This window comes from Haemorhous mexicanus, chromosome 3, assembly GCF_027477595.1.
Source record: "Haemorhous mexicanus isolate bHaeMex1 chromosome 3, bHaeMex1.pri, whole genome shotgun sequence".
Taxonomy (NCBI): domain Eukaryota; kingdom Metazoa; phylum Chordata; class Aves; order Passeriformes; family Fringillidae; genus Haemorhous; species Haemorhous mexicanus.
The window spans coordinates 110,539,138-110,558,124 of record NC_082343.1 but is presented as its reverse complement, the minus strand read 5'-3'; the positions used below and the strand labels follow the sequence as shown (position 1 = coordinate 110,558,124).

Sequence of the window (18,987 nt, the reverse complement as noted above, 5' to 3'; positions counted from 1 at the left end):
CAGAACATACTCATTTTGATACAGAAACTCAATTTACCAGAAATTGGTAGCCCATGTGCAAAACCTTAAAAAAATTTCTGAAAACCAGCTGACACAACTCTGTAGAAGATACATTTCTAGACTCCCTTAGATTATGCATTTCTATTTTTAACTGAAAACTAATTCCAAACTATTGAAGTTGCTGTGACAATTTTCAATAGGGTCAGACTACATCATTTTGGTGCAGAGGTACACTGGCCTAAAGCAGAGACAAAGTGGAGATGTGCTTGTGCTCCTTATTGTTCAGATACAACTCAGTCAAGTATGAAACTGTGGAGTCAAGTAAAACCAATTACACTTGCCTCAAACACAAAATTGTCCCAATAACTAGAAAACAAAACAGAGCCAGGACCTGTTATACGGCTCTAAGGCCAAATTATATGGCCTGGCCACGTTCACAGGATTATACACTTTTACCCTCCAAAACAAGGTGGCTATATCCAAACTGCCAGTTGGGAATGGCTGCTGGCTCTTGCTAATCCCTAGGCCATGCCTGGGAATTGTTTATGACAGCACTAGCTGGTCCAGGCTGAGCACAAGGCAGAGCCTGTGCTAACAATTTAATGGTATAGATGGTCAAGTTCCAGCTCTTGGGCTTGTGCCCTGGCACTGCTTGATCTGCTCAGGGAGACCTCGCCAAACACAGTTGTACTGTGAGCAGAGCTGGCTGGAACACAGACAAAAAAAGAGCATCCAACCAAATTTAAATCTTGAAGTGTTGTCAAGATTCCCTTCGTTATTCTTCGGGTTTTGTTTTTGCTGTTTTTCCTTTGTTTTCCAGATAGCCTTATTTCCACTGAGGTGTTCCATCTGCCAATACAGCAGAAGGCCAAAATAGTTGTGATAAGTGCCCAGCATGTTTTTTTCCTACCACGATTCAGTGGCAGTAGCCAACAAGTGATGATGCTTCCAGTACAGTCAGGAATGCTGTGGGAAGTGTCAGAAGAGTTTAAATCAAGTGTCTGATGGAGAATGGGACAGGAGGAGAAAGATGTTGAGACGGAAGTAGAAAGGTGCAAAGATAAATGAATTAAATTAATTGGTCTGCAAACTTTGCAGCACTGCCTAAGCTTTGCTTTGTATCCTGGTTCAAAGAGTTGGATGCAAAAAGCACACTGCTCAACAACTGCTGTGACTGCCTTATCTCTCTCTGGTTTTGAACCACTTTCTTTGATCCATACCAAAAGAATGATACAAAAGGTCTTTGCTGCAGAGCAAATTCACTCCCTTACCAACAGCTCAGAAGGTGAGGTGAGCAAGATTGCAGGCTTATAGCCAAGGTCAAGGTGACTTCCATAACTACCTTTGTGTGGTAGGTACCCCCTCTCTCTTCTCTGAAGGATACCTTTTAGGAGAGCCTAGACTGACTTTCCTCCAAGACTTTTCCACAGCTCTTTGCCAGCTTTCACCACCAGAAAATAACCAACCTGCTTTCATGGGAAAGGGCTCTGGAAAGTGACCATGTACAATTCCTCCTCAGAGCAGGCAAAGACAACACTGGATTGCATGGGGCTTTGAGCACTTGAATTTTAGGTAGCTCCAGGGTATGCAGCAACATCTCAGTGCATCCGTGCCAGTATCTGGCTACTGTCAGTGTGAGCCTTGTTTCCTTTCCCTTTTCCTTTCCCCTCCTCTCCTTTCCTCTCCTTCCCTTTCTTTCCCTTTCCCTTTCCCTTCCCCTCTTTCCCCTTTCCTTTTTCCTTTCCTTTTTCCTTTCCTTTCCTTGAAATTTCCTTGAAATTTCCTTTCCTTGAAATTTCCTTTCCTTTCCTTTCCTTGAAATTTCCTTTCCTTTCCTTGAAATTTCCTTTCCTTGAAATTTCCTTTCCTTTCCTTGAAATTTCCTTTCCTTTCCTGAAATCCCTTTCCTGAAATCCCTTTCCAGAAATCCCTTTCCTGACTTTTGTGTGCATTGTCTTTTCTCTTTTCATTTCCACTCCTGAGAAGACTCCACTGCCCTATTTTACAGGACAGCCACCTAGCAAAACCTGAGGAATAACAAAGTCCATAGGGAGCTGAAGAGAAACACAAAGTTAAGTTGGGGTCTGTCTGGGTGAATTTAGAGGTGCCTTGCTCTACTCTTTGACTTCTGGTTATTTTAGAAGGGTCCTCTGTCACCCCATTTAGTGCATTGCATCCAGGAGTATCCCCCAGCCTCTAAAGAGCACTGACTGCCTGCCCTGTCCCTTTGCAAAGCAACCACTGGCAACTTACTGGAAAACTTGGGAATTATCCACCTAACATGAAAATGGAAATGATCACTAAGAGAATTGGGATTGTTCAGCCTGGGGAAGAAAAGGCTGTGGTGTTACTTAATTGCAGCCTTCTGGTACCTGAAGAGAGCTGACAAGAAAGCTGGAGGGAGACTATTTTATGAGAGCATGGAGTGACAGGACAAGGGGAATGGCTTCAAACGTAAAGAGAGTAGGTTTAGATTAGGGATTAGGAAAAAATGCTTTACTGCAAGGGTGGTGAGGCACTGGGTGGTGAGTTCTGGCTGCCCCATTCCTGGAAATGTTCAAGATCAGGTTGGATGGAGCTCAGAGCAACCTCTTCTCTTGCAAGGTAATCCTGCCCATGGCAGGGGGTTGGAACTAAAGGTCCCTTCCCATTCAAACCATTCTATGATTCTAGGAAATGGATTTATTGTAAAATTTGTAACAGCTGTACAAATCATAGCTGAGATGACAATTTGAAATATCATTATCCTGCAGTGCTCCTGAGCTAAACTTCATTGCACAGCAGTACAATATTTCTAAGCAGGCTGAGAAAACAAGGTGAATGGCAGCTTTGTAGGTTGCAAACAACGCATGTGTGATCCATATCTTCAAAACCTCTACACATCTGTGTCTTAATCAAAGCAGTGCATCTGAGATAATTATTCATGTGTATGACGACTCTAAAAGTCATCAATTCTACCCATCAGACACTTTGGTCACAGAAAAACTACCAGTAGGATTATTGTGAGCAGTAGAAAAAAATGTTTATGAAATGGAGTTTAGAACTTCATAAGCAAGAATGGAATTAATACACTCAAATTTTCCTCTATAATCCAGCTTGAAGAACCTTGCAAAGATAAATGCTAGACCTTTAAAAGCAGGGATGATAAAGATAATTAATGGAAGCTTAGAAAGATAATAATGTCTCAAATCCATGTGGGGTATAACTATTGTTCAGCTTTTGAGGAAAAGGAAGATAAATTATTCAGTCTTACTCCATCCCAGCATGAAGCAAAAACTCTAAAGGAAACAAGCTGTTCAAAAGCAAAACTGTGATGACTATGCCAAGATAGGAGTTAGGCTCAGAAGACCTAAAATAAATCCAAAGTTCTGGTATTTGTTAGCCGATGAGGATTCTGGGTATTGTTTTAAAGCAAACCATCAAAACCTCTGCACTGGGAAATATACTGAAGAGTTGATTCGATTCTAGGATTTTGTCAGGATATTACAGAATGCTTCTGGCTGGAAGGGATCTCTGCAGATCATCTGGTTGTCTCCTGCTCAAAACAAAGCACATTTTGATGTTAGATCAGAGTATTCCTGGTCATGTACAGCTGAGTTTGCAGTGTTTCCTATGGAGATTCTTCAGCTGTATGGAGACTTTCCTCAGTTTTGGACCCTGCACCTGCAGTAATGTGCAACAAACAGGAGGAGCTTGTAGCTTGTAGCAAGGTGGAGATCAGTCTCTTGTCTGACAAGAGACTGACAAGCAATAGGACGAGAGGAAAGTTGCACCAGTGGAGTTTTAGACTGGATACTGGGAAACATTTCTTCACTGGAAAGATTTATCAAGCATTGAGAACAGGCTACAGGCTGCCCAGGGAAGTGGTTGAGGCATCACCCCCAAAGGTAATAAAAGACGTGTACATGTGGCACCTGGGGACATTGTTTAGTGGTGGCTGGCCAGTGCTGGGCTAATGGTTGGATTCAATGATTTTAAAGATCTTTCTCAACCTAAATATTCCTATATATATTCCCTATATTTTTATAAACAGCAAAAAACACTGTTTCACTGAGAGGATGACAGAGCACCGGCACAGGTGGCCCACAGAGGATGGGAATCTCCTTACTTGGAGATACTCAAGGTCCTCTGAACATAGTCCTGGGCAGCTGGGTCAAGGTGAACCTGCCTGAGCAAGGGGGCTGGACCAGACAATCTGCAGAGGCTCCTTCCAACCTCAATGATTCTTGTGTTTCACTTGCCAGCTGACAAATGTTTCATTTGATGTATTACTTCAGTGGTTTTGAAAGCATGGGCTTTGTATAACCCTTTGGAATTAAAACATAACATTATTTTATATAATATAATAATATAAGCAGTATATAATCTTAAACATTCAAATGACACAGCCAAGAAAGCTGCTTCTTCTGGGCGTGTTTGTGCAAAAACTTAGTCATAGTAGATATTATTCACATACTTCCCAGTGCTTTGTTTCAGGATCACCATAAAAGACCTGGGATCATAAAAAGTAAGAAATAATGCTATGATATGAAGAATTTATTACTAGTTATTCATTATTTACACAGTGGGTGCATATCGTTTTACACACAAACACCAGTTCACAGAACGCATTTAGTTCTCTCTAGAACTTTTACAAGCTTTGTTTTCCAAAGTGAACCAATTTGGTCATGCTAAATTGTAGTGGGTAACAACCACATATGTTTCATGTTGACAGGAGCAGAGAACAACCAAAACCAGCAGAGGCAGACCAACCTTCGGGAGAATTTGGAATAGTCGGTTCCTCCAAATCAAAGCAAACGTGCATTTTGCTTCCTGAAAAGTGCCCACTTCATCCAAGAACAGAGTGTTACAGCAGCTAACCATCACTTGAACGTTCAGTAATGCCTCAAATTCCAAGAGAAACCCCAACAAAATAACTTGGTTATCCTTTTACACACGCTTCTTTTAAAAGAAATGTGAGATTATAAATCTTCATCAGAGCTGCTTCTACAGAGTGAAAGTAGAGTCAGGAAAAAGTGTGAGGAATTCCTTTCATGATCTCCCTTACAGCACTCTCACAGGCATTGACAATTAAGCAGTTTTGCCCACTCCCAAGGAAGTGAGCCTGTGTATTTCCATTTCTGCAGGAGATGTCTGCACCCTGTGGCACTGTGGGGACGGAGGGACATCGCTGCTGTAACAGGACTCCTGGCGCTGCCGCCCTCCCTCGCAGCACCCAGCCTGCCCACACCTCATGTCAGAGTCACAAGATCCCCACGCTTCTCTTCAAGGTCTGGGCATTTTTTCAAGAGGATTTTCAGGATTGTAGACAGGGCAGCAGTGATGTTCTAACATCAGTCTGGAGTGTCAGCCCTGGCTGATCAGAGCTCCCTGGTATGCCTGGAGCACTCCAGCCTGTGTCCAGGGTTTGAAGGTGCAGCACCCCCCATTCAAAGAGCCAGAGTGCAGAGTTTAATGTCCTGTTTACCACTCCCAGGGACAAATTTATTTTTGTGTCTGTCAGCTTCGCAGACAAGTGCTGCACCGAAGAGGAATTCAAGGCCCATGGAAATCACAGGGAGAAGTGAAGCTTTTCTCCCTTCTATTTCTTTCTTTCTTTTTATTCATTTGGTTCATTTGTTTTGCAAGCTGAGGAAACCGATGTCATCAAGAAAGTATTACATTTGTCATACATATAATGCATTTTCCTTCTGCTGTGCCTTAAAACTGCATTTCATACAAATTACCATTGTTTTCCTGTTATAATAAAAAATATGGTATGCAGACATCCCACCCAAACAGTAGAACAGCCCTCAAATTGTTTACATCAGGCTCCTTTATACCTCAATCAAGCCATCCCTTCCATCAATGATTTCTCTGACATTATCCTCTTCATGCAACGCCAAAATCAGAAATTACCTTGTTGAGAAAGTATCAGTTTTCTTGAAAATAATTTCCAGGCCCTACCTATTAAGCACTGACAGCAAAATAATAGGAAACCACCAAGAGATTCCCTGTAAAATTCTTTTTGTGGCCGTGTTTGATGCTGACAATAGCATTACATTCCTAAATTACAGCAACCAACCTCAGGATTATATGCACCTATGACTCAGAGAACCTGCCCTCCTTTAGAAGCGCCGCTCCTTGGAAATAAACCCTCTAGTAACCCACATCAAATCACAGGCAAGGCAATTCCCAGGCCTTTTTATCTTGACAGGAGCCTGGGACAAATTTTATAATGAAACACCCATGACTCCTGAATGACAGAAGTATATATTTTGCTTTATTTTGAATGGATAATCTGCAACTAATACATGTGAAAATGAGGTAATGCCGAGAAAGAAGTAAGAAAATAAAAATAACTCTCAATAATTTAAAGGAATCAGGCACTTAAATCCTGGCCAACACAAATTTTATTTAAGCTTTATGACTGATATTTATTCCTTTTGGAAGTCAAGAGATTTTTTTTTTTAAAGTGCCAAAGCCCAGAAGTCCTCTTTTTTCTTTATCCAAAGCTGTCATGTTTATGACCTTGTAAGTATTTGGCGATGTCAATTAGTGCTTCAAAAATGCTGCCTTTCATCTTCAAATGGAACTGGGCCTAGAAACTGGCCAGACCTCTTAGCTCTTTCAACAGATGATAAACTCACTGCGAGTAAAAAAATCCAAGCAGTTTTTTATGACTTTACAGATTAATGAGCATGCCAGGGCTTTCCAACCTATTTTGCTCCAATAACGTATCTGCACAAGTTGACAAATTAAACCCACATTTTGTATGTTCCAATTTCTACACTACTAAAAAATATGTACAGATGCATCTGAGAAAAAATACTGAAATGAGATGGTAGGAGGAAGTGGCAGATCATCAGCACAGTCTAAGCCCTAGGGCCACAGATCATTAGGAACAGCCTTTTTGAGAGGAGACTGAAAAACACCTAAGACATCTCCACCTCCTTCAAAGGGAAGAATCTGTTCCTCTGCTTCAATACCTTCATCACATCAGTTCTGGAACCCGTCATCAATCTCCCTTTGCTCTCCTCTGCCCTGGTGGTATGAATACAGCCCAGGAGTTGTGACTTTTCTGCAGTAGCGTAATGCGATTACTTCAGCAGAAGTCATTGCTCAGATCAATTCACAGACATTTTTTGTCAATTCGTATTTAGAGGAAAGAAAAATGTGTCCTAAGAGTCAATGACCAAATCTCCTCTCATTCCTTGTTCAAGCTGTTGATTCCTCAAATGCAACTCTTAAAGTACCTCTCTAGTTTGAGATACAAATACGATACCATAATAGTATTTTTTTTTGGTGCACCCTGCTGGTTTCAGCCTAGCTGGGCTGGTGTGATGGCACATCATGGCCAACCTAATTCACTCTGTCTCTCTCTCCTTGCTTGCAGACTACTCACAAAAGCCTCAGTCTGGCAGCTGCAATTCAGTTAAATTGTGTGTCAGCCCAAAATGTAAATTTTACAAGCTTAGTGAATTTTCAAGCCTAAAGAACCAGGAGAATGTGATTTGGGTGCCAGGGAAAACCTGTCCTTTTGTTCTGTTACAAACCATCAATGTTATATACTCTGGGCATTGCTCTGATTTCCTAAGCATTCATGTCATAGTCTGCCATAATCAGAGCTTCCTGTGCATCAGAAGTCTCTGCTTAGGTGGGAGCAGACTTGCATCTCATTTACCAATGAAACATGGCTCTATATTAGAAATGTGTCTAGAGGTAAATGTGTTTTTCTGAAAAACAAAAAAATCACTGTTACAACTTGACTTCCAGCAACTGAAGCCATGTGTACCATCACAGTAACTTGCCGGAAGAATCTGAGGATCTTTAAAACAGCTTTTGCCACTGCAGTGCACTTGGGCTGGACTGCTATGTCAGGTCCACACTGAAGAATCACCAGGCTGCTATCTGAAATGGTGACAAAAATACACCAGCTCTCAGTACAAACCCTAGGGGAGGGGAAGAACAGCTTTCACAGAGAAGCTGGAAGAGCAAATCCCATATATTTCATCACTGCATATTTTGACTGTTTTCTAGCACCTGTTGTATTCCAATATTTATAATCTCTCTCTTTATGCAAGCATCTTATGTTTTATAATAAAAAGAGTACATAAATTTCAGTTACCGTAGCAGAGCAAATTGTTGTATGTAATTAGTCATGTACAACATAAGGCGTAACTTGAAAAACAATTCGTGTTTATTCTTCCTCTGCTTAATCAATATTTTAAATATTTGTGGAAGCCGTACACTAACTTTGCAAATCACCACCTCCTAAGTGAGAGAAACACAGCAGACAACACAAATCCTGCAGCCTACTGCAAATCATCAGCATCTGACAGGCTGCTGTTCAGGGAGCTACATTTTCTTGGCCCGTGAAGGAAAGAAGAATATAACACTTTACTTCTGTGCATTTTCCCTTTATTTCTTCTTACAGTGCATTCCTCAGCCACACTGACTTGTTTTTCCTTTACCACAATAACTTTCTTCCCACCCCACTTGTTTTTAATGCTATTTAGTTGCACTGATGTACAAAGTCAGTGATGGCTACTTCTTCGCCTGCAATCCTTGTCTGACTTTCCAGAGAGGTTAACAAATGTTTGATCATCACTGTCTTCCCTCCCACAGCATAACCTGTGGCTAACCACAGTGGGATAAACTCTGGTAGCAAAAACACACAAGTCTTAAATGCTAAAGGAGTACTGTGAGAACAGGAGGCCACAATCACGCCTCAGTTACACTATTTAAAGACTTAAAACTGCACAGCTATCCCTGAGCTCAGTCTTCAAAACTGAAGACCGGTGTTTTTGTAAAATTTGTCATAGGTTTAACCTTGAGAATAACAAATCATTAAATGCTGGGGGGCTGAAGAATCAATATATGTTGCGAGCAAAGGGTTTTTAAAATTAAGTTTGAAAAAAAAAAAAAATAGATCTCGCCTGGTGGTGCACAGATTCTGTTGATGTATCAATCTTTTCAGGCATTTAAAAATAATATAGAGATGATAAAAGTAAATGTTCTATAACCAAAAAATCTCTTGGTAATAAAATTTCAAATTACAGCCCATGACAACACTTCTAAATTGAAGCTGTGATACAGGAGCTTTGATGGAGAAAATTGTACAAGTAACTCGAAAAGTAATTCGGAAAAGCAACAAAGAATGAAGGTGCTGCTGAGATGAACAGAAAACATAGCTGGAATGGTGTGCAGCATCCTTAAATGAATTTCAGACTGTTTTGTTGCCAATATCTTAAGCAGTGCTGTAGTCTTATAAGGATTTCTTGGATAGTTTCCATTGACCAATAAATAACCTCACTACAGAAGAAAACCCAAAACCCCACCATGTACAGAACCAGCCCTGAACTCAATCATCATACATGGCTGAGCTCAGAGTCTGACAGATTGATCCAAACACAGAGTTCATTGGCAAGATTTCCACCTTCCTATGGACTACTGGTAGAGGGGTTGAGGAAATATCTCTGACTCGTCTCTCCAAACTGTGCTGCCTCTGGGTGCCAGTCTGCGGCCCAACCCTTGGTGTACAGAATCAGGGTAGAAAAACCAAATTGAGTACAAGAGTTGAAACTTTACTCATAGTGAAACAGAATGAGCAGAAAACCCAAAAATCACTACCTCTGAGTGCCTCACTTTCCCTGTCAAGATACTGGGTGCGCAGCATCAAACTATTTCTTAGAGGTTGATGATGTTTAAATAGTTTTTCTGGTATTTTCTGGCAGCCTCCAATGAAATGGGTTGTAGCAGTGCAAAGTCTCATTTTGTTCAGCAAAAAAGCTTGGGAAAAGACAGCTTTTCTGTTTAAATAACTCAGACCAAACATCCATAACCACTTAAAGGTGGCAGATTCACTAAGTGTGATTTGAACCAAAGCATCTGTGGTAAGAAGGTTACAGGTACGCTTTGAGAATAAATTTCAAAGGTCTGCAAAGAATAATTAGTTCTAAAGTTCTCCTACACATTAATAATTAGTAATAAAAACCTTCTAAAGTCCTTCACATAAAGTAAAAAGCTCTTCCAGAAGCATGAAAACATAGACCAAACCCAACCCCCTCACAGCTAGTCTTACATATCCTAAGCTTCCTCTGATGATGGTTTCATTTTTTTTCTCTCCTTTCCAATGCTTTTTCTATTCATATCACGTACGTCTGGCAAAGTCTTTAATCTTACATACATTTACATAATTTTAAAGACCATGGTTCAGCCAGATTAGGTAGACTAGTGGTCCTTAAAACAATTTATCTATAAATTCCCTGAACAATTCCATCAGGCAGCACGTCATACAGTCCAGTTACATGTCAGAGAGAAAAGAAGTTTTTTCCCCCATTTTGAATTTGTGACTTTAGGATTCAGTTAACCTTGAGCTGCAGGATGGGAATATGACCAATATCTGCCAATACAGGTACCCAGAAGACAGATCCTGTCAAACAGACTTCACTCCAGTCTTTGACAATACTATGGCTGTTTGATAATTCATAACTGAGGACGATGCCATGTACATGTATTTTTAATAACTACTGATTTAGCACTTTGGCAATAAAGTCTGAAGCAATTATTGGCTATACAGACATGGAAACAGAAGGAGGGAGCAGTTTTATCCCCAGGCAAGGGAATGGGGAATCTGACAGTGAAAGGATGCATAAGGTTTGGGTGTCTAAGTTTTAACACCCATATTTTCAAAGGCAAATGAAGAATGGAGGGGATGCAAAAGATGCAGATTTATTTGGAGGCTACCAAAACTGGTCAATAGCAGGATACTAGAGGAAGGAACCAATGACCAAAGGACTGAGGACAGACTAGATGATTTACAAAAAAAAGCAAAGCAAACTTTTAACTGGGAGGATATCAAGTAAGAAGGAGCTCAGTTTGAAGGGCTACAGATGGTAGTTCTCTATGGTTCAAGATTGCCAAACCAGCTCCTAAAAGATATGCTGAAGTCAAAACTGGTACCTGGATGGGAGAAAGAGTCCCTTCTGACCTCAGGCTGGGGCAGCACTGGTGGCTGTGCTTATCTCCTCGGACAATCAGACAAGGAGGACCAGGTAACCAATCTTCTTGCTTCATGACACCTTATCTACTGCTCACCTCTTGTGTGGGGCACACCCTTGCCACTGAGTTTAATGACCTGCCACAATGCTGGGGGAGGTTCAGCCTGCAGAAGGGCAGCTCAGCAATCAAAAATCTCACTCCCAAAACAGAACTAACAAATCCAGCTGTTGGATGTCACCTATCCCCCATGACCCGGTACCCAATAAACATGTTGACATAAATGGCTGCAAAAGGTAGGCAGGCTGCGATCTCTCCATAGCTCAAGGCAACTTAGCACATGCTTGGTTTATTTTTAAAGTATTATTGTATTTTTAATTCTTATGTTTTTATTTTTAAAAGAAAGCAAGTAACCACATTGTTTTTCTAACTTGCATCCATCTCTTCAATATATGAATGCAATTTTTTGTGCCTAGCCATTAGCTGGATTCTACCAGGGAAAATCCTTGGCTGGTTACACTGCTGACCACAAGAGTAAGTCTGCTGTGTGTGAGGGAGAGAGACACAGGCAGGCAGGGTGAACAGGAGTGTGCATGAGCACCTGATGTTTTTTGTGACACCATTTCACATTATTAGTTACAAGATTGCTAGGCACCATACCCTTACATCTCTGTTTACCCTACCTACCTACCTACCTACCTACCTACCTACCTACCTACCTACCTACCTACCTACCTACCTACCTCTCTCACCTCTTCATAGTTTTTTCCTCTTTAATACATGCAAGTTAGAATTTTTAGTTAGAGCTTGATTCACAGCAGAAGAAGCTGGGGCAAAAACTCAATGCATTTTTACACACTTATTTTATGGGAGATTACACAGCTGATTAACAGTTCTCAGAATAAAAAGTGTCTCCTGTTACCTCCATTCTTGTCTATTTATTGCTTTTGATCTATTCATGCCAAAACATTCTTACTAATGAAAGTCATCAGAAAATTGTCTAATAAGGTTATTTAGAAGACACTTCACATCTAGCATATGATCAAAAGGCACTTAACTTGCTGTTCCTGCCTCCTCTCCCCCAATAAACACATGGTTTACTAGCACTGATAAGCTTCAAAATGGTTCTGAACATCTGGGAAAAGGGTTGATCAGCTCCAGACAATCGTTGGACTCTTAAGCAGAACCAGGAACAAAGGTCATGATAAATGAAACCACGGCTTTAGCTCCAGAATTGCTTCAATCATCTCCTGACAAAGCATGATTGAAATGCATCTATCACTGGGTAGCATCTGGAGAACACAAAAAATGTTTTGATCAGAATCTGAGTAGCTTCTTCCAAATGATAATAATTTTAAGATGCCATGGCAAATTTTTACAACTACACTTAAGGCTAATATTTCCTTCTGTAGCATTGACCTTGTTTTTCTACTGTGTGAAAAAAATCAATATAATAATGGTACTGCAGCAAAATTTCAGCTTGCTCTTGGCTTACTTTAAATAACTTCATTGTCTCCTTTCCCTCTGTCTACATCTGCTGCATTTGGCAGTTTCAGTTATTAAAATGAAACAAAGTTGAAAGAAATTGTTAAATATCCTAAAAATGAAACCCAGCAATGCTTCTGTCTCACTTTGCCACCACTATGGTCACCTTTACTATTTGCCAGGTTGTTCTGTTTCCAGCTGTTCTACCTGAATCTGGATGCCAAAAGAAACCCCAACTTTCTCCAAAAATACCAAATGTACTTTGCAGTTCTACAAAAGTTTGGTTTTTTTAAAGGAAAACTCACCCTCTTCCCTCCAATAGTATATTGAAACAAAAAAGCCCAATAGTTTGGGCTTTTTTGTTCCAATATATTATTGGAGGGAAGAGGGTGAGTGACTTCTGTTCTTTGGTGCTTAACACTTCCTCATTCCTTAGTGTGCATTTTTGCACAAATGAGTGAGCCTGGTTATAGCAGTTCCACAGATCCACTCCAACCTGCATTAAGAACGAGGCTTTGAGAACCTTTCAGGAAACTATCAGCTAAAGAGAAAACACCATTCAGCCAAAATTATGACCTTTAGTCACTTTCCACTCCCTCTGGATGAGAACCACATCCAGGTGCTGTCAACCACATCTCTGCCTGGGTCAACAGACAAGAAGAGCATTCTCAAATGAAAAATGGGAGCAGTAAGTTCCAGGGAAAGCCACAGAAAGCCCAAACGTAGGCAGTGGTGAAAAGAAGGAAACATTTGCTTTGCCTGGGCCTTTCAGAAGCATGGAGACACTCAGTCTTGGAGCAAGAAAGACCTACTCTGGTGTATGTACAACACAGAAAAGAATTAAAAAGACACAGACTGCCCATATAAATTCATTTCCCTACTCTTGGCTATCCCATGAATGCAAGCCTTACAAAGGGACAGACGACGCTCCATCTCTAACATCCCTTCAACTTATCAACCCCGTTAAAAAAAATAAAAACAAACAAACAAAAATTTTAAAAAGGAAAAAAAAAAAAAAAAGTGAATTCTTACTTTGGTACTGGAAGCTGGGGAGGAGTTGGCCACCAGGCTGGTGATGACCTCGCTGTTGCCGGTGGTGCAGGCGGCGGTGGCCGGCGTGGGGAGGCGCGAGGGGACGATGGGCAGGGGCAGCAGCCCGGGCCGGGAGCTGCTGGTGGTGCTGGCGGCGCTGCTGCAGCTGGTGCTGCCCACATGGTTCCCGTTGGAGCTCCAGTCCCGGCGCTCCCAGCCCGCGCGGTAATCTCGTTCAAAGCGGCTGTGGTGCCGTGACATCGCGCTGGAGGGCAGCTGCCTCTCAGGGGGAACTCGAGAGCCTGCCTGGAAGAGTAAAGACAAGGAGGAGTCAGGGATGAGGGCCCAGCACAGGGACCGTGCCCTGTAACCACCAGGCAAGACCCTGTTGTGCTTTCTCTGCCTTAGGAGAGCACTGCTCCTCCTCTTTTCCCAGCTGAACATCAAGAGGAAGAGAGCAGTGTCATAGTGAATATTGACCTAGAACACAAACGAGAGAGTTTAGACAAGTACAAGGACACAGTGGAGAGCCCAGTCCCATAGACCTGAAGAAACACCATCAGCCCAAACTCTTCATCAAAATAACAAGCAGAAGCACACAAACTGTGAAAAGCCAAGTAAGAAGAAAGTCATAATTCAATGTTCTGACAACAGGAAAACACTCCCAACAGCTCCCTCTTTCTGTTTTTTCAGTAGCCTTCAGATCTTTTCTGTATCTCACACATGACCAAATATAGATGCTAAAGATCAAAGACAAAAAAATCTACCTGATAAATCTACCCATTACTTCTCTATTTTCAAAGCCAAATACTGCTCCACACAGCCCCCTGTTTGCTAGACTCCTCACTGTAAGCACCTACAGGAATATTTTACTCTGTGACACCTCCCCACAGCGAGGATGCTCTACAGGGGGCAGGCCAACGTGTTCTGTCTCCCCTCGTGCTTCTGGCTATACTTTAAACACTTAATACACATAGGTGATCTATGACCAAGTTGTTCTATGATCACCCTGTCCTTATCACCCCTCAGTCTCTGTTATCTACAGATTGTATCTGCCAGGTGAGGGATGTCTAAACACAATGTTGTGGATCAAGACTCCCAACATCTAATCTTAGTTCTGATAATTATATGTTACATAGCCTAGAGCAGCTACTGAAGTCTTCCTGGCAAGGTCTCCTAATGTGCAGAATGGTGGCAATAATGCTATTTTCCCAGCAGAGCTCTAAGTAAGTGAAAGTTTACAGCGTTTGCAATAGAAGAAACAATATGAATAAATTCTAAATGTATTTATTTCCATAAATAAATAATGAGTATCTAGGTCACTGAAGAACCTGATTTATTTTATTTGCATCACATGATCCACTAAGTTCTTTGTAATAATGACATCAGGTCAGTGGAAGCAATGCTGTTTCACAAATTCTTAGATACAATAATGGATGGTAAGAATATCCTTTATAAGGATTGTGGAGGGAGCCAGAACTAAACTAACCCAGAAACTTGAAGTAAGAAACTCCTTAAGAGAGATAAAAAAACTTAGAAAAGTTATAAAACAGTGTGCCTATTGCCAATATTAGTTATTCACCTGGTAGAAATTAAAAAGGCAAACAAAACCAATCATTATGCCTAAAGGATGAAAGATTCACCTGGTTCACTAGAGAGCTGAGAGTAGCTGAGAACTGGTTCACTAGCTGAGACAAAGAATACTCCTCCTCAGTTAAAAATTCAATAATAGAAATGTATATTACCAAACCAAATCTCCCAATAAGCTGCATATCTGATGGGTACATTGCCCCTCTCCAAGAATGAGCACCTCCAGCAAGAACTTACACTGGAGACCACACCACAGTGTAGCTGGTATTGACCAAAAAACGAACATTCCTCTTAACCCAGCTATTTTCTTCTCTAACAGAATGTGATGCAATGTTTGACTTGATGATTTGAGGGCTGATGGTTCTGGTATTTACTTAGATTCCTCTGTCTTTCAGTTTTGTGGCCATCTGATACTTTCATTGAGAAAGCTAATTCTGTATTTTCCAGAGGACCATGTGAGCTCAGCTGTACAATGACCACAGGAAAACCCAGAGACACCAGTGCTGTGAAAGCTGCTGTAGTGAAAACAAATCCTTTTCTTTCAGTAGAGGTGAAGAAAGCAAACTTTTTCTCTAGTGAAAACTATCTCAGAATAAATTCAGTACCTAAACACAGTGTCTTTAAAGGTTAGAAGTTCCACAGGTATAACCTCTCTTTCATTTGTTTTACAGCCATTTTGCTAAGTCAGGCAAAAAAGGAGCCTGCAAACTGCAATTTCAAAATATCCTTTATTACTCCTTGCCTTCAAAAGAGTTTCTTTTTAATCCCAACAGCCTCCACTGCTGTATGAAGCTATCTTTTGTGACTGTTTGGATGGTGGCTGTCAACTGAATGCCCTTCTCCTCTCTAGCCTGAGGATCTCCATTAGCTGCATTAGTGTACTCCTTGACAAGGCAACCAGGGAGAACCAAATCACATCTCCCCCACCCACCCACCCACACTCCTGAGCACATCTGACATTTCATTCAGCGGAGAGCAGCAGCACACATGCACACAAGTCAATAGCAAGCAGTTTTGCCACACGATCCCAGGCACCCTGCCCCCAGCAATTCTTCTATCAGATGAGACAGACAGGCAAGTACGTCAATAACAAGCAGGAAAAAAAGCCTGTGACTAAGCCACGCATTAAGAAGTTTACTTAAAACCCAACACCCTCTTCATGAGCACATTCACTTCTCAGTCCAGCTACTGTACTTCATATTTCCAATGAAAAAAATAAAAGCTGGGGCTAAACAAAATTCTTTTTTTTTTTTCCATTTTTTTTCCCTTCCCCAATATATTGCAATAAATATATACTACTTGTTTCAATGTGGCATTTTCGTCTGGGTACAAAGTTACTTGACAGTGACAATATGTGCAGAAAAACCAGAGGGGATAACTATCTAATAAATGAGTATTCAACTGCTAGTGCTTGCTATTTAAAATTAGAAAGAATACAAAATGTTTTCATAAATAGCTGCTGGGTGAGGTAAGAAATGGGTTGTGAACAGACTAGCTAATTTTGAGGTGTATTTTTAGATCCAGAGTTTATGCTTTGTCTAGACTTATTGATGTTGAGGATCACAATCAAAATAATAATGCTTTAAACATATTCTGTACTCAGAAGAAAAACTTCTCCAGCACTGTGTCCTGAATCAAGTGTAATCATCACATTCCTCTGCACAGAACTTGACACAGAGCAGCATAAACCATCTTGAGAAACAGCAGAGAGGGAGGCCAGTGGAAACCTCACTCAAACAGCAGGGAGGGCAGCAGTCACTGCAGTCAGAGATCACAGAATCCTTAAGGTTGAGAAAGATCTCTAACATCACCAAGTCCAGCCACAACCCTAACCCTGTCACTACCAGTTCCACAATATCTGATTTTAGGCTACAATTTTCCAGACATGTTCTTTGAGATTTTTCCCCCTTAAAAATAAACAAAACAAAACAAAACAAAACAAAAAAACCCTTTCTGTTGCAGAGACAGAGAGAAGGAGAAACATCAATGCCTAATACTTATGAACATCAACATTAACAGCTACAATTAATTCATGTGTTTTTACATTTTTAAGGGAAGTTTTCCTCAACATTCATGTGTAGACATTTTCTCTTACCTAGTTTTAGACCCCTCTAAACAGCACAGAGTAAGAGAAAGAAGATTTTTACCTGTTTTTTTAGACACTGTGCCAGCTAAGCCCTGGCTAATTGCAGATCTATCAATCTCAGTTGTGGGGTTGATTTGTCAGCTAGCATGATGCTCCACACTGTCACATGTAGGAGCCAGTACTAGAGCAGATAAGCTTTGAGCTATCTCAGATATGTCTACCCTACATCAGAGCCATAAACCCACGATGAAGACACAGCCAGCAGGAGAAAGAATTTATGATTTGTGCATCCCAGAGTCGTAGTCCATGAGGAGGCATACTGCACCCTGCTATTGCTGAAAATTCCTCTGTACACTCAATTCAGCTGACACACTGTCTGGAGAAGGTGGTGAAGTCAGTGAGACAGGCTTTCCCTCACCCTCTACTCAAGATGTAATCACTGGAGTAGCCCCGTGCCTTTAATCTCTACTAGAAAGGAAACGCATTCTCGTTTGTCACATGGAATCAAAGGATTTTATTGTGCAGCCAGAAGGAACAAAAACTCTCTTAGAGGGGAAAAAACTCCCCACCCTGCTAAAGACAGAGGAAAAAAAGCAGTTACTGGATGAACTGATAAATTCAAAGCAAAAAAAAAAGGAGATCAAATTGGTATTAAGGGGGGGCAGTGGAAAGGGCTATAAGCTAAAGAAGAGATCGAGCAACCAGAGGTAAATACAAATCCCGTGACAAATGTAAAATGAGATTTTGTGATATGGCAAGGCAAGAAGTCCCCAAGACTGCATCACTGTACATGTGCTGCAAAAAGAATGCCAGAACACAGCCCTCTTTGTTTCAGACAGGGGTTATGCAGGAGCCAGGCATGAGGATTATACATGCACCTGACCCCTTCTCCCATCATTTACTTTCAGAGAAAGATGGGTTTGGGAGGGTTGACCAGAAGAGTGTAACAGACTGATGAAAACACCAAACACCTTCTAAGGAATGGGACAAGGCCAAAACATGCAAGGCAACAGGTGAGAGAGACCATAAAAAGACGTTACTTTAAATCTATCCCTCTCAAGGCAAAGTAAAATGTCAGTGTACCCCTGCTACACAACATAACTTTTTATACAACCAGGAATTTTAGACATATCTCATACTAATGGCTTTCTCAACAATAATATTTGAGAAAGTTTTCTGGCAAAATGTGAGCATCTTCGGGACTCAAATGTAGGGCACTTAAAGAGATGACAACATCCAGCCTCCAAATTTACCCTGAACACTTTGGCCATTTGGAAATCCTCCGACCTTCTTAGCATAAAACCACCCTCCTCCTGGTACTCATTTTTCACCATATCTCTTATCCAGGCTCATTTGTTCCTCATTTCCACGGCTTACACACACACACACACAGAGGAAAGGAAAAGGCCAGCGGCGTGTGAGATAGCAGCGTGCTGTCCTCAGGGCTCTTACCAGGTTCAAACAGATCATTGCTGCAGATTTATTAAACTCTAGTGGTTAACATTTCATTTTATGCTCGATACATTTAAACACAGCCCTTCTTCCCCCAAGCCCAAAACACTCACTGTTCTGCAGAAAAAATGTTTCCTATTCATGTTTCTCTAAATGACAGTCCGGGCTCGAGCCTTGGAGCAGCTCTTTCCCTGCTTTCCACGCTTATCTAGTCAAGGTCTCCTTAAAGTGCCTGTCCCCACAGATATAAATATAAGGAAAAACAGGCTTTCAGCCAGTCTGAAGCTAGAGAATCAGATTTCTTAGACTATTAGTCAACTTCATTAAGTGACTTCAAAAATAAAGGTCAAGCTTTTAATTTA

The 18,987-nt window shown here is 41.1% G+C and overlaps 1 protein-coding gene across 4 annotated transcripts in view; it reads right to left on the bottom strand.

Moving 5' to 3' along the window:
* Positions 1-18,987, bottom strand: part of KLHL29 (kelch like family member 29) — a 388,396-nt gene that overhangs the window by 227,072 nt on the left and 142,337 nt on the right. For all 4 annotated transcript variants that reach the window (XM_059842958.1, XM_059842956.1, XM_059842959.1 and 1 more), the window contains exon 3: positions 13,498-13,803. In XM_059842958.1, coding sequence (XP_059698941.1) covers positions 13,498-13,758 — 261 coding nt within the window. In that variant the 5' untranslated portion in view covers positions 13,759-13,803. The remainder of the gene's footprint in view (positions 1-13,497; positions 13,804-18,987) is intronic.